General features: G+C 44.5%; 1 protein-coding gene across 3 annotated transcripts in view; it reads right to left on the minus strand.

Annotated features, from left to right (window-relative positions):
- Window positions 1–2956: 2956 nt before the first annotated feature.
- The window catches only part of LOC138239430 (SLAM family member 6-like), a 35244-nt gene continuing 25981 nt past the window's right edge, over window positions 2957–12219 (minus strand). For all 3 annotated transcript variants that reach the window (XM_069191356.1, XM_069191355.1, XM_069191357.1), the window contains 4 exons: window positions 8860–9159; window positions 7672–7932; window positions 5041–5147; window positions 2957–3996 (listed from right to left, as the gene is read on the minus strand). In XM_069191356.1, the coding sequence (XP_069047457.1) occupies window positions 3940–3996; window positions 5041–5147; window positions 7672–7932; window positions 8860–9159 (725 nt within the window). In that variant the 3' untranslated portion in view covers window positions 2957–3939. The remainder of the gene's footprint in view (window positions 3997–5040; window positions 5148–7671; window positions 7933–8859; window positions 9160–12219) is intronic.

Here is a 12219-nt window from a genome sequence, read left to right on the forward strand (position 1 = left end):
TTTTCTGGACACTCCACTCAAAGCGCTTTACAGGTAATGGGGACTCCCTTCCACCACCACCAATGTGCAGCATCCACCTGGATGATGCGACGGCAGCCATAGTGCGCCAGAACGCTCACCTCACATCAGCTATCAGTGGGGAGGAGAGCAGAGTAATGTAGCCAATTCATAGAGGGGGATTATTAGGAGGCCATGATTGATAAGGGCCAATGGGAAATTTGACCAAGACGCCGGGGTTACACCCCTACTCTTTTCGAGAAACGCCCTGGGATTTTTAACGACCACCGAGAGTCAGGACCTCGGTTTTACGTCTCATCCGAAGGACGGCGCCTGTTTACAGTGTAGTGTCCCCGTCACTATACATGGGCATTAGGACCCACACAGACCACAGGGTGAGCACCCCCTGCTGGCCCCACTAACACCTCTTCCATTGGAGGTACTGTATCTCCACTGGTTGACTTAGTGTTGTTTTTTTACTATTTGTCTTGCATTTGTGAGGTGTCCTAAACTACAGCATTAACTCTTTAGGTAAGAGTTCTAAATGTCTTAAAATATAGGAATAATTATAAATAGAGGGACAGTTTCCAAAAGAATGACAACACATTGTGGTTTTTTTTTCTATGAATTTATTTCCTGAGATAGTATTCAAAGAGCTTAACAAGCAGGCAAACATAAATGAGGACACATCTCTTTTCACAGTGTGAATCTTAATACTCCACTCAGGTGTACAGACGATCAAGACCCACACCTGACACCTCTCTGTTATAATCACAGTCATCACTTGTTTTTCTCTTGTCTGTCCAGCAGTCGGCACCACTGCTCTGTGCAGCTTCACCCAGAGGGACAGTCATCATGGACTGAGCTGCTCAGCGTCTCACAGTGTCCTAGACCAGAGGAGGACAGACCCGCTGTGTCCACTGGATGAACACTGACCAGTGGTACAGCTCCCTGAATCTGCTGCCTTCCTCCAGGACAGCTGCTGTGTGATGGAATCTGATTCAGAGGCTCTAGACCAGAGTGTCTCACCACACAGTTAATCCTCAGCTGCTCTTCACCAGTACAGCGCCTGACTGGGTGAGCTCTCTTGACCTAATCGAGCATCTCAAGGACTACTCAAACATAACCACAAATAAATCATGGCACCGATTTTGTTTTGACAGGTTTAACTGTGTGATATTTAAAGAGAGGTGAAAAATAAAACCAAGAAATGTCTTTTAAACTGGATCATATCCATCACTTCCCAATGATGTACAATAAGTGCTTTATCACTGTGAGCATCGCTTCACGGCAGTATAAGAAATCTAGCTTCAATAAAATACAGCACGTGCAACTGAAGAAGAAGTAACTATAAAGTGCAAAACATAAAAATTCAAATGAACAACATACACATAGCTAAAATGTCTTACTAGTAAATGGCAAGGTCACAGTTAAGCAACAGTGTGGTTTAAATAGATAGATACTTTACTGATCCCGTGAGGATAATTGCAGTGCAACAGCAGCTTAACACAGACAACACAGACACAGTGTAACGAATTATACAATAATAATAATACAATAAATCGGCCATATTAGTTAATTAATAATAATTAACTAATTAATTAGCCATATAAATGAGCCACTATTAGGCACAATTAATTAGCCATATAAATCACTGCAATAAGGACAAGAGCTAAACAAGCATTAAAGCAGCACACAGGTTAATATGACTGATAAATGCTTCACTTAAGCCTGTCTCACAATTTCACTGCAATATTCTTTTCGGCACAAGAGAGACGTGACAGAAGCAGCACTTCAGTGAACTGGTGTCTGACTCCAAGGAGCCGGGTGACTGGTACTGTAACACACTGCAGCCTGTCCACAGGAGGACGAGTCCTCATCCCGGGACATTGCAGACAGAAGGAGACGGGGGATCGGGGAAAACTTGGGAAGACGATTTGGTTAAATCCAGTTTTCCCTTTCTGTGTTGCAAGGGTCCCTCGTCACTTGAACTGAGTAAAAACCCGATCAGATGAGTGAGGAGGTGAAGTGACAAAGACCAGGGCAGGCGGAGCTGCTGTGCTGTATGTCCTGCAGTGGACAGGGCTGTGTGACAGGAGTGGGGACAGGACAGAGACACCGATCTCACAGTGTTTCTCTGTCCTGCTGAGAAAGAGCAGCTGCAATAGCGCACAGCAAGAGCACAGAGACAAAAAGACATGCTGTACAGTATATACATGAAAACTACAGTCATTAAGAGGATTGAAATGGCTATAAAAACATTAAAAAGCATTATAATGCTATAGTTCTCAGCCATGGTCCTGGGATACAACTGTCAGTCCTGGGTATTTCTTTAGACTTAATCACAAGATAATTGATTTTAATTTTCCATGTATAGTCTTTTGAGATGTTTCTCAACCCTTAAAAAACTGAACGTGCCTTGTTGACTTTCAGATCGCCCTCATTCGTGAGCAAAAACTCACAACCAATTGGATTTGCAAAAGACACGACCCACTGCGAGTGTGTTGAATTCATTATCGTTCCCACGGCTGGTGTGTCTGATCACCTGTTGAGGGCTGTTTAGTCAGACATAAGGAAGAGAATTCTTCATTTGAACTGAGTGAGCACGCTCTGGGGGAAACTGCATGATAGTCTATAAAGTTCTGTGTCCTGAAGCAGTTTGAAAGACTTCCGAGTATTTTTGTTATCAAGGGTTGAGTGTAGAAAAACATCTAAAGAAGCAAGTCGATCTATTACAGCACCTATTAGCCCTGATGATTAACGGTCCACCTGCAGTAAAAAAACTAGCAGAGACAGGGGACTCTAGGACAATGATGATTTAGTTGTACTTAGAGCTCTTAAGGGGTTTAAGGGGTTTTTCTACAGAAGCTTAGGGAGAAACAAGTTCAATCTAATTTAAGGGTATTACAAAGTCTATTTCAATTTATCAAAAGAAATGAAGATACATTTACTAAGACAATGTTTGTTGCAAAATTTATTATATTGCCTTTGACCCTTCAAAAACAGTGAACACAAACTGCACTTGTTTCTGGACTATTGTGACTTTGCAGTAAATATACAGGTAGTTGCCAGTTTCCATTGGTCATCACTACAGTATTTCCAATATTAAGTTACCAAACCGGGGTTAACTTTTCTATACGAGTGGTGTACTGTAATCCCCTCGACCCTTCCCCCTCCTGCCCATGAACATCATTGATTTTTCTTCTTCCTTCCCCCTGGGGTTCTGCTAGGAATCTGTCCTCATCGCTTGAGCTCTACCGAATTCCGGCATGTGTGGACTCTCTCCTGGTCCACATCCTGCCTCCGCGCCCGGACAGGTCCCCCTCCGGAGGCTCTTCGGGGTCACGGCAGAGTTACGATCTCACGTGAGCTGGGGGCCTGATGACTTTGCTGCCGCCTGTTCTCCGTTGGCGTTCCATCTCCTGCCTCATCCGTGCTCCTCCTTCGCTTCACTTTCCAGCGGTGTTCCTCCTGAACACCACGTGTCTGAATCTACGCGAGATAAAAGCTCAAGCCTGCATCTTCCGCGTCACACGACAGTGGTTCTGGACAAACTGCCCCATTACAGGAGAAGAGCATTGGGGTGATCCTTTTGGAAGGTCATGACCCCATTTGTGGTCAACGCTGTCGTTTTGTCGTTTCCTCAACTGGGCAAGTCGAAACCTGGGAAGTAATAAGTACGCTTTCTACTAATAGGCACCAGCTGCTCCAGTCATTACTGTACGTTTGTGTTCTGTATAGATCTGTATGATTCTGGGGCGCTTGGGAGCTGGAAGATCTGCATGATTTCTCCAGTTACTCATATGGCATTTACAATGTAAATCAGCAACTACCAGTACTTCAGTGGTGCAGATGTCTGGAATGACACTAGTTTTATGAGAGGTGATCTGAAGGGCCATGATGCTGTCCCCCTTTCACTGGAGGATGGGGCTTGTTTGAACATCACAGCTTCACAGTTTCATCGAAAAACGTTTCCTCGGCTTCTCTTCGTCTTGCCACCTGAGAGACAGAAACGGGCAGTGAAACGGAGAGACAGATGCTGAGGAAAAACCTAAATACTAATGTAATCCTGACCAGGCCTGAATAAGTCCGCATGCAGTAATGTACAGAACACCCTAAGGGAAAGGTAGAGACAGAGATGTCTTTATACTCTACTGCTCTTTAAATAGTTCAGGGGGAGAGCTGCGTCAGCATGCGTAGGCTGCAAAGGAACAAGTAATAGTTTATTCCATGCTGAAAAAAAGAAGAGAGAAAACACAACGTTTTGGCCGTGGAGCCTTCTTCAGATGTGAGGACCCTGCTCCACGGCCGAAACGTGTTTTCTTTCTTCTTTTTTTCAGCATGGAATAAACTTACCCTTTAAATATTCCAGGATAACAGCATTAATACTGTGGATTAAGGGTTTCCAATCGACTTGGGCTCCAGGGCACTGCACTTAGATCTATTTTCTGTCAAGACCCATGTACATGTGTTGGAGAGTGACAATATCCTCGCACCTACAGCCACTGTGCACAATGGTTTTCCCACAGGTGCTGCAACCCCGATCAAGTGGTGATGGGGACAGGACTGAGCCCTAGCACTTCCTGGTGCTGGAGTATAGGTGCTCCCAGTTGCACAGGGGAGTGCGGTGGTGAGGGGAACAGAACCGAGATCGGTCCGTTCCTGGTCGTGGCCTGGCCCAGAGGGGCTCTCAATTGTCATGCTCAGGGACAGAGGCAGTAAGGGCAGTTTGGCTACTTCTACCAAAACTGATCCTTTTCAGATCCACTCTGCTGCGCCACATGGGGGGGAGTTTGAGAAGGAGCCCTAATCGTGGGCTGCAGAGGGGCATCAATAGTACTGAAAATTATTTTTCAATGGTTGCAACTGTAAGGATGAATGATTAGAATATCTGTTTTGTGTGTGTGTGTGTTACACAATGCACTGAGGCTCTGTATTTTAACTAGTTTTCAAGTCCAATGGCAAGACAAGTGCAATTTATTTTGCTGGCCTCATCTTTTTGTGGCCCTCTTTCCCCTAAGACGGATACAAAGAGGTACTTACTTCATCTTTCATCTTCCTCTTGTAATACATCAGCACTATAATCATGACTGCATTCAGAACTAATGATACACTCATGACGCATAGAATAATAGTTGCTGTGTTAAGACCTAGAAAAGAGACAAATATTCAGACTTTTGCTATACGCTTTACTACCGATTGCAACAGTCAGAAAACATCAATACAATACTGCTCTTCCTGCTCAGGAACGTCTGTAATTTAGATATGCAAATTGAGCTTTATAACAATTGTAAAATGACTATAAAGAATAAATATTAGTAATAATTCAGCATACTCAGAGGAACAATGTAAATAATGTAAACTCGAGAACTGCTGAGTGGCCAGAACTCCCATACTTGTAGTAGCACTGTGACTGGTGACTGGCAATTGAGAGAAGAACTGCAGTCCCAATTTCTCAGACCAGTCATTAAATCACGGTAAGAAAATAAATAGGAAACATTATCTATTTTCAAATTAAATCATGAACTTTGTGAAAGTACTGTTATTGTGACGTATTGTGGCCCTTCCTGCTCACTAGTCACTGTAATGCCTAATGGAATGCGATGTACGAGCGCATAAGTACAGGTTGTGCAGCAGACATTTCACTCAGAAATGTTCCAGCGTGATCTGCATGCAGAGTTAATAAGTAAGTTCTATTTATGGGCTAAAGAGTCTTGAAGTCGAGAGCAATATTTCAGTTGGATTAAAAGAGATATTTTCACAAGACTGCTTGTTTACAATGTCATAGGAACTGGGGGTTTCACAAGTTACTGTGCACATTTGACTTTTATTGTGGCTTGAAATGCACTCATTAATGCCGAACGTTTCTAAACCTGAAATATAAAAATTACGTTGCAGTTCCCCTTGAATGTGTAATGCGATGGATAACCAGAGTATACCTTTGATCTAATGTCTTATGACAAGGCAAAACATTGACAGACGCCTGCTTCCATTATGACTGGTCAGTCCTGGCCCGCCTCTCTCCACACCAACACCGATCACGTGAGCACTGGAACTTCACACAGTCCTTGTGAAGTTAATAGGATGTTTAAAACTTAAAATAGACAAATGAAAGCTACTACAGTGGAAGAGCAGTACAATCACCTGGAAGGGTGTGCAGAGTTTGGGCCTAAAGCACTTGGCTGGGAAGCCTATTCCAGACACCCCCTCTGTAAGTAAATCTGCATTTCCTGTTCTCTGTTCCAGATGAATACCCCTGAAGCTTCTCGTGACTCTGTGTCCTCATTTCATCATAGAGTGTGAAACTGTTTTCCTTTTAGCAGGAAATCCCTTGAGTATTTAACTGTGTTTGGTTAACTGTGTGTATAAATGTGTAGAGTAAGAATCCACTGTTCCTCCTCTCTCTTTCTCCACATCTAGGGCCCATTCTCATACCATGCACTGTGGTGGACTGAAGATTAACTCCTGATTATATTTTGGGATGTCTTCAAGCATCACCTGTTTGCACAGTGTCCACAATTTCTTTCACAGTGTTGTGATCTTTTGCTACCAACTGTCACAACACTCTGCTCAGTAACACTCTGTTCAGTATTAGACACCAGTTATCTCACACTGTACTGCACTCTTCTCAGTAACATTCCTTCCACACCAATATCAATGATGCCTTAATGAAACACTGAATGAAACAAGGTAATGAAATGTAGGAAATACTGTATGTACTGTTTGATCGAACGGTGCTGTTCCCAGTCACAGCTGCCTGGTGAGCCTCTACTATACCCCAGCTTCCTCTAGAACTGGGTCTCTTGCCTCTTGATAGCCCCACACCCTGTGGGACTGATCCTGACTAACCAATGACCTCAATTTATCTCCAGGACCCTGAAGTGTGCACATCCACTACAGCACACATACATTCTCATGTGACACCTTGAGGTACCCCAACATTTTACACTATTTTTATTGTGTACACGCACACAGATCCCCTGTGAAGAGATTCTCACACACACAGAAACCCGCAGTAAAAGACTCACACAAACAGATCCCATGTGAAGAGACTCACATAAACACAGATCCACAGTTAAGAGACTAGAGATTTCCTGGAGGGAAGTGCTCATCAGGGTGACCTGCACTCGTAACAGAAGAGCAGGGACGTGAACTACCGACCCCCACAGTGGAGGGCGTCTGACTCGAGAGGGGAGATGGAGAATGGAGATGAGGGGGCCTGAATCTGTTCCCTTCCAGCCTGCCTTGTTGGCAGCCCTGATATCGAGAAGTGTGGAACTAAACAAAGGTGTAATTATAGCTCTTTGTCCCCTAGATGCTGCTTCAGGCCACTACAACCGTCAATAGCCACAGTGGGGTTTAATTGGCAATTAGTTCATTGTTAAAGCATTAAGGATTTTAACATTTTCACATGGATACAGTTCAGCTTTGTTTGCTTTCTATAATAATGTTTAAAGCATGTTATGAACTACTGTGATTCATGTTAACTGCAATATTTCTTCAGTTAGCCTGCTTTTCAGTTTAATTCAAATTTGAGCTCTTGTGAAACTTGCATTATTTTGAGTTGTATGTGATTTGTACCCTCACTTCACCCAGACAGTCTGCCTACTGAGCAGGTGCAGCACAGGCAGAGGGAGCTCGGGGTCGGTGTGCTTAGATTGGAAACAGACTCACCTCCACAGTACTGATCAGGGTGGACTGTGACTGATTCATTGCTGGCTGGGTTAGAGGCCACACAGCTGTAGGATTCAGAGAGTTCTTTTGTCACTCGATGGAGAATCAGGGGGGCGTTGAGGTCAGGGTCAACGGTGTGGCTCAGTGTCCTTCCCCTGCTCTTCAACAACAGGGTCACCTCTCTCCCGTTCTTCACAGAACACTCCAGAAAGCAGGTCCCACCATGACTAGTGACTCTCACTTGAGGAAGAGAGACAGGATCTGAACAGAGAGAGGAGAGCAGTGAGGGCAAAGTTGCTCAGGGCACCCAGAGAACACAAACCAAAAAAGGAAAATCAGATTTAAACTGATTTATATATATAATATATATTACATTTTCAAGATGTTTATTAGAAATAAATACACACAGAGGATATTCCTCTCCTGACATGACGTAAAGACGTGTGACTAGAAGTCTGGAAGGTATTCTAACATTTTTAATTTGATTTTACATTCTGACAATAACACCAAAGCAGAAAGAACACTGTAAAACCAAACTGTCCAACTGTGCAGGAGTACATATTCGTGTGGTAAGAACTGAAGAAACAGAGTAATGGTCAGGTCAATCCCCAATACATCCATGCAGAGTTCTGGAGCTCGTTTCCTTTCTCCTGCTTTAGTTACAGGACTGGAGAAAATGTGGACATTGAAATCTGGGCAGACCATACAGCTGTGGTGCCACATGTTCCTGTATGTCAACACAAAACCTAACTCCTGAAACACCCTGTCTACCCCACTGCTGAGACTGACTGTGCTGGTGAAACAGAGAGACAATCTAGCTCACTCCTAAACTTCACTGAACCCGTCATCTCTCCAGCTGTCAACCCTCAAACCAACACCTCCTGCTGGATTTCTTCTGCACAAAGACACAGTAACACTTCCAAGAAGCAGTGGTTACAGTATCTCTAGATTAGACTGAGTTCAGTCATTTTGACAAAACAAGCAATACAGCACAGACCACACAGTGAAAACTCCAGCGCTGCAAACCAGTAAACCACTTGAGAGTAAGTTCTCATTTCCAGTCACAGCCTAGAAGTCCTTATCCTGTAGCCATGAGCTTGTGGTGCAGAGTGCAGAGCCCTGCCCTCTCCCCATGATGCTGGTAATCCAGCCATGGACACTAGCAGAGCAGTCAAGGGACACACTTACCGTACACCTCTAGGGTAAAGGTCACCATGTCTTGCACCCCTCCATCAAAGTTCTCCACTTTATAAACCCCTCTGTCCTCTGGGTTCAAATCGGAGATCTTGAAGAGTCCCGTCTGACTGTCCCAGGTCAGTCTCCCTCTGAGACGTGGTGGAGGTTCATCTGTTTTCTTTTCGCTCACCTCTGCGATAGTGAGACCATCCAGCTGCAGAAAACCCCTCATGAACACCGGGGCTTCAAAACTGACACTCTGTCCAACAGCCCGGTTCAGCAGGGTCCCTTCCAACAGGGAGGTGGACGCCCCTGTAAATGAAGAAGAAACAGGACTTAACAGCAGCAGCTCTTCTCAAAGGAAAGACTAGAGCGAGCGAATCACAGCAGCGATCAGGGACAGCAGGGGAGGAACATGGAAAAGCATTTTTAAAAAATCAACTAGATTAACTGAGGAGGGCGGGGTGGCCGGCAGACCTACAAAAACACTAATGGCACCAGTACAGACGTGTGACACAGGAGGTGAAGAGGAATCAGGGGAGAGCGCAGTGGATGTGAAGGGGATACAGGCGATGATCGAGCAGCGCAGGAGGACAGGACCCACAGGAGCCTGAGCCCCACTGCACAAGCAGACGGAACAGATTGGGGCAGAGCGGTGGCACTGTGGCTAAGGATTTGTGCCTGTGGCTAGAAGGTTGCTGGTTCAAATCCAGTGCCATATAAATGGCTGACCCTGTGCTCTGACCCCCAGTTTCTCTCTCCCTGTCTGTGTGTCTCATGGAGAGCAAGCTTGGGTATGTGAAAAGACAAATTCCTAATGGAAGAAATTGTATATGGCCAATAAAGTGATCTTATCTTATCAGGGTGGCAGCCATCTACCACGCCCCTCACCCCCCTCACCTGAGGGACAGGCTGCGTTAGTTACACCGTACAACTGAAGTATCACATTGTGTTCCACCAGGTCTGGAATCCGCTCCAGAAACTGATTCCAAAGGAAACTGTAAATTCATGATCTTTCTCTTTCCCCAACAAGCTCCTCTTTCTCACTCTGTTTCTCCCTGTACTGCAGATAGAGGTCTATGTCCCTTGTGTTTATCTGCACGTCTCCAGAGTGAAACACAAGAGAGATGAAAGAGAAATCTAGTGCAGAGAGACCTATGAGAGGAAATCCTCTTGCGGAGAATCAAAGCTCGCCGCGTCAAAGCTGCTAAGCGTTACGGTACGTGAGGGCGTGTTTTTAAACTTGTTTTGCGGAACATTCTAGAAGGGAAGTGTGGGTTGATGCCTGCTCGAGAGAGAAGGTGGCTGTTTGAAGTGCAGGAGAAGACAGAAGCTGCGCTGAAAAGGAAACCAGCAGACCGAGGGGAGGGTGCACCTGCCGCCAGACTTCACAAAGAGGAGAAAACTAAACTAAACACACTTGGGGAAGAGAGAAAGAAAGACTGAATCGCAGGACCAAAGACTGTAATAAGACCCTTGGACCTGACTGAGCGGGGGAAAGACATTATTTTTGTTTTGGTTTTCTGAACAAATTACAGCAAAACAAATAGTTTGTTTGAGAAGAAAACATATCACGGGCAGGTAAACCCCAATACATAATCAGGGAATTAACCCAAATTAGCTACTCCCAAAGTGACCTACAGTAGGTGTTATTTTAGATGTGTTTGTGTATTTGTGCATATTTTCTTTATTCAGTTAAGTCACTGTTCACTCTAACCTCAGTATTGAGGTGCCTGTATTTGGAGTCCCTCCTATTCCAGTGGCCGGTAGATGACTGTACCCCCTGCGGCATCACACTATTTACATCTATTACACAGAAATGAAAGGCTCTGCCCATATTGAACTGGTCTTGAAATTAAAATACATAGCAAATGTATACATATTTTGTACTAGCATTGTATATTTGTGACATTCCCTTATGGTAAATAAAAATGATTAAATCATTACCTTTGAATGGTAAAAGCTGAGGGCACTCATACCTCCACGTATCTAATCCAGAATCTCTACCCTCCCTTTAATGTCATAACCTTGCATACTGTTACACTAAGAAGCCTAACCCATACAGCTTTTGGAAGGCTATTAACCAAAAGCACAGACAACAGTCAGACAAGGCAAAGACGTCACCAGAGAGGCTCTTGCAGTAACAGCACACATGAGACCGAGAGAGGAGGTGTTTGGGGGTGCCAGGAATGTCGGAGAGATTACTCAACATGACAAGTGTCTCAGTAGGGGTGTAACCCTGGCTTCCTGGCCAAATTTCCCATTGGCCCTTACCAATCATGGCCTCCTAATAATCCCCATCTATGAATTGGCTTCATTACTCTGCTCTCCTCCCCACTGATAGCTGATGTGTGGTGAGCGTTCTGGCGCACTATGGCTGCTGTTGCATCATCCAGGTGGGGCTGCACATCGCTTTACCTGTAAAGCACTTTGAGTGAAGTGTCCAGAAAAGCGCTATATAAGTGTAAGCAATTATTAGTATTATTATATTCCCATATGGTGTGCCATTTTGAATTGAATTTCACCTTGCACTATTCTGACCAGACAGGAGAAAAATATTAGCTAAGTATACCAGAAATCACACCACACTGTCAATGAGAAAGTAATGTCATAAAAACACAAGAAACTGGCTATTTGACCCATCCTGATCATTAGGTAATTTAGTAGCTGAGTGATCCTAAAGTTTCTTAAAGGTGTCCAGAGTTTGGGGCTAAAGCACTTGGCTGGGAAGCCTATTCCAGACACCCCCTCCTCTGTAAGTAAATCTGCATTTCCTGTTCTCTGTTCCAGAGAACCCCTGAAGCTTCTCGTGACTCTGTGTCCTCATTTCCTCATTGAGTGTGAAACTGTTTTCCTTGTAACAGGAAATCCCATGAGTATTTAACTGTTTGGTTAACTGTGTGTATAAATGTGTAGAGTAAGAATCCACTGTTCCTCCTCTCTCTTTCTCCACATCTAGGGCCCATTCTCATACCTGGCTGCACTGTGGTGGACTGAAGATTAACTCCTGATTATATTTTGGGATGTCTTCAAGCATCACCTGTTTGCACAGTGTCCACAATTTCTTTCAGTGTTGTGATCTTTTGCTACCAACTGTCACAATACTCTGCTCAGTAACACTCTGTTCGGTATTAGACACCTGTGATCTCACACTGTACTGCACTCTGCTCAGTATCACCCTGCTCTGTATTAGACACCAGTGATCTCCCACTGTACTGCACTCAGCACAGTAACACTCTGTTCAGAATTAGACACCAGTGATCTCACACTGTACTGCACTCTGCTCAGTAACACTCTGTTCGGTATCAGACACTAGTGATCTCACACTGTACTGCACTCTGCTCAGTATCACTCTGCTCAGAATTAGACACC

This window comes from Lepisosteus oculatus, chromosome 6 (assembly GCF_040954835.1).
Source record: "Lepisosteus oculatus isolate fLepOcu1 chromosome 6, fLepOcu1.hap2, whole genome shotgun sequence".
Taxonomy (NCBI): domain Eukaryota; kingdom Metazoa; phylum Chordata; class Actinopteri; order Semionotiformes; family Lepisosteidae; genus Lepisosteus; species Lepisosteus oculatus.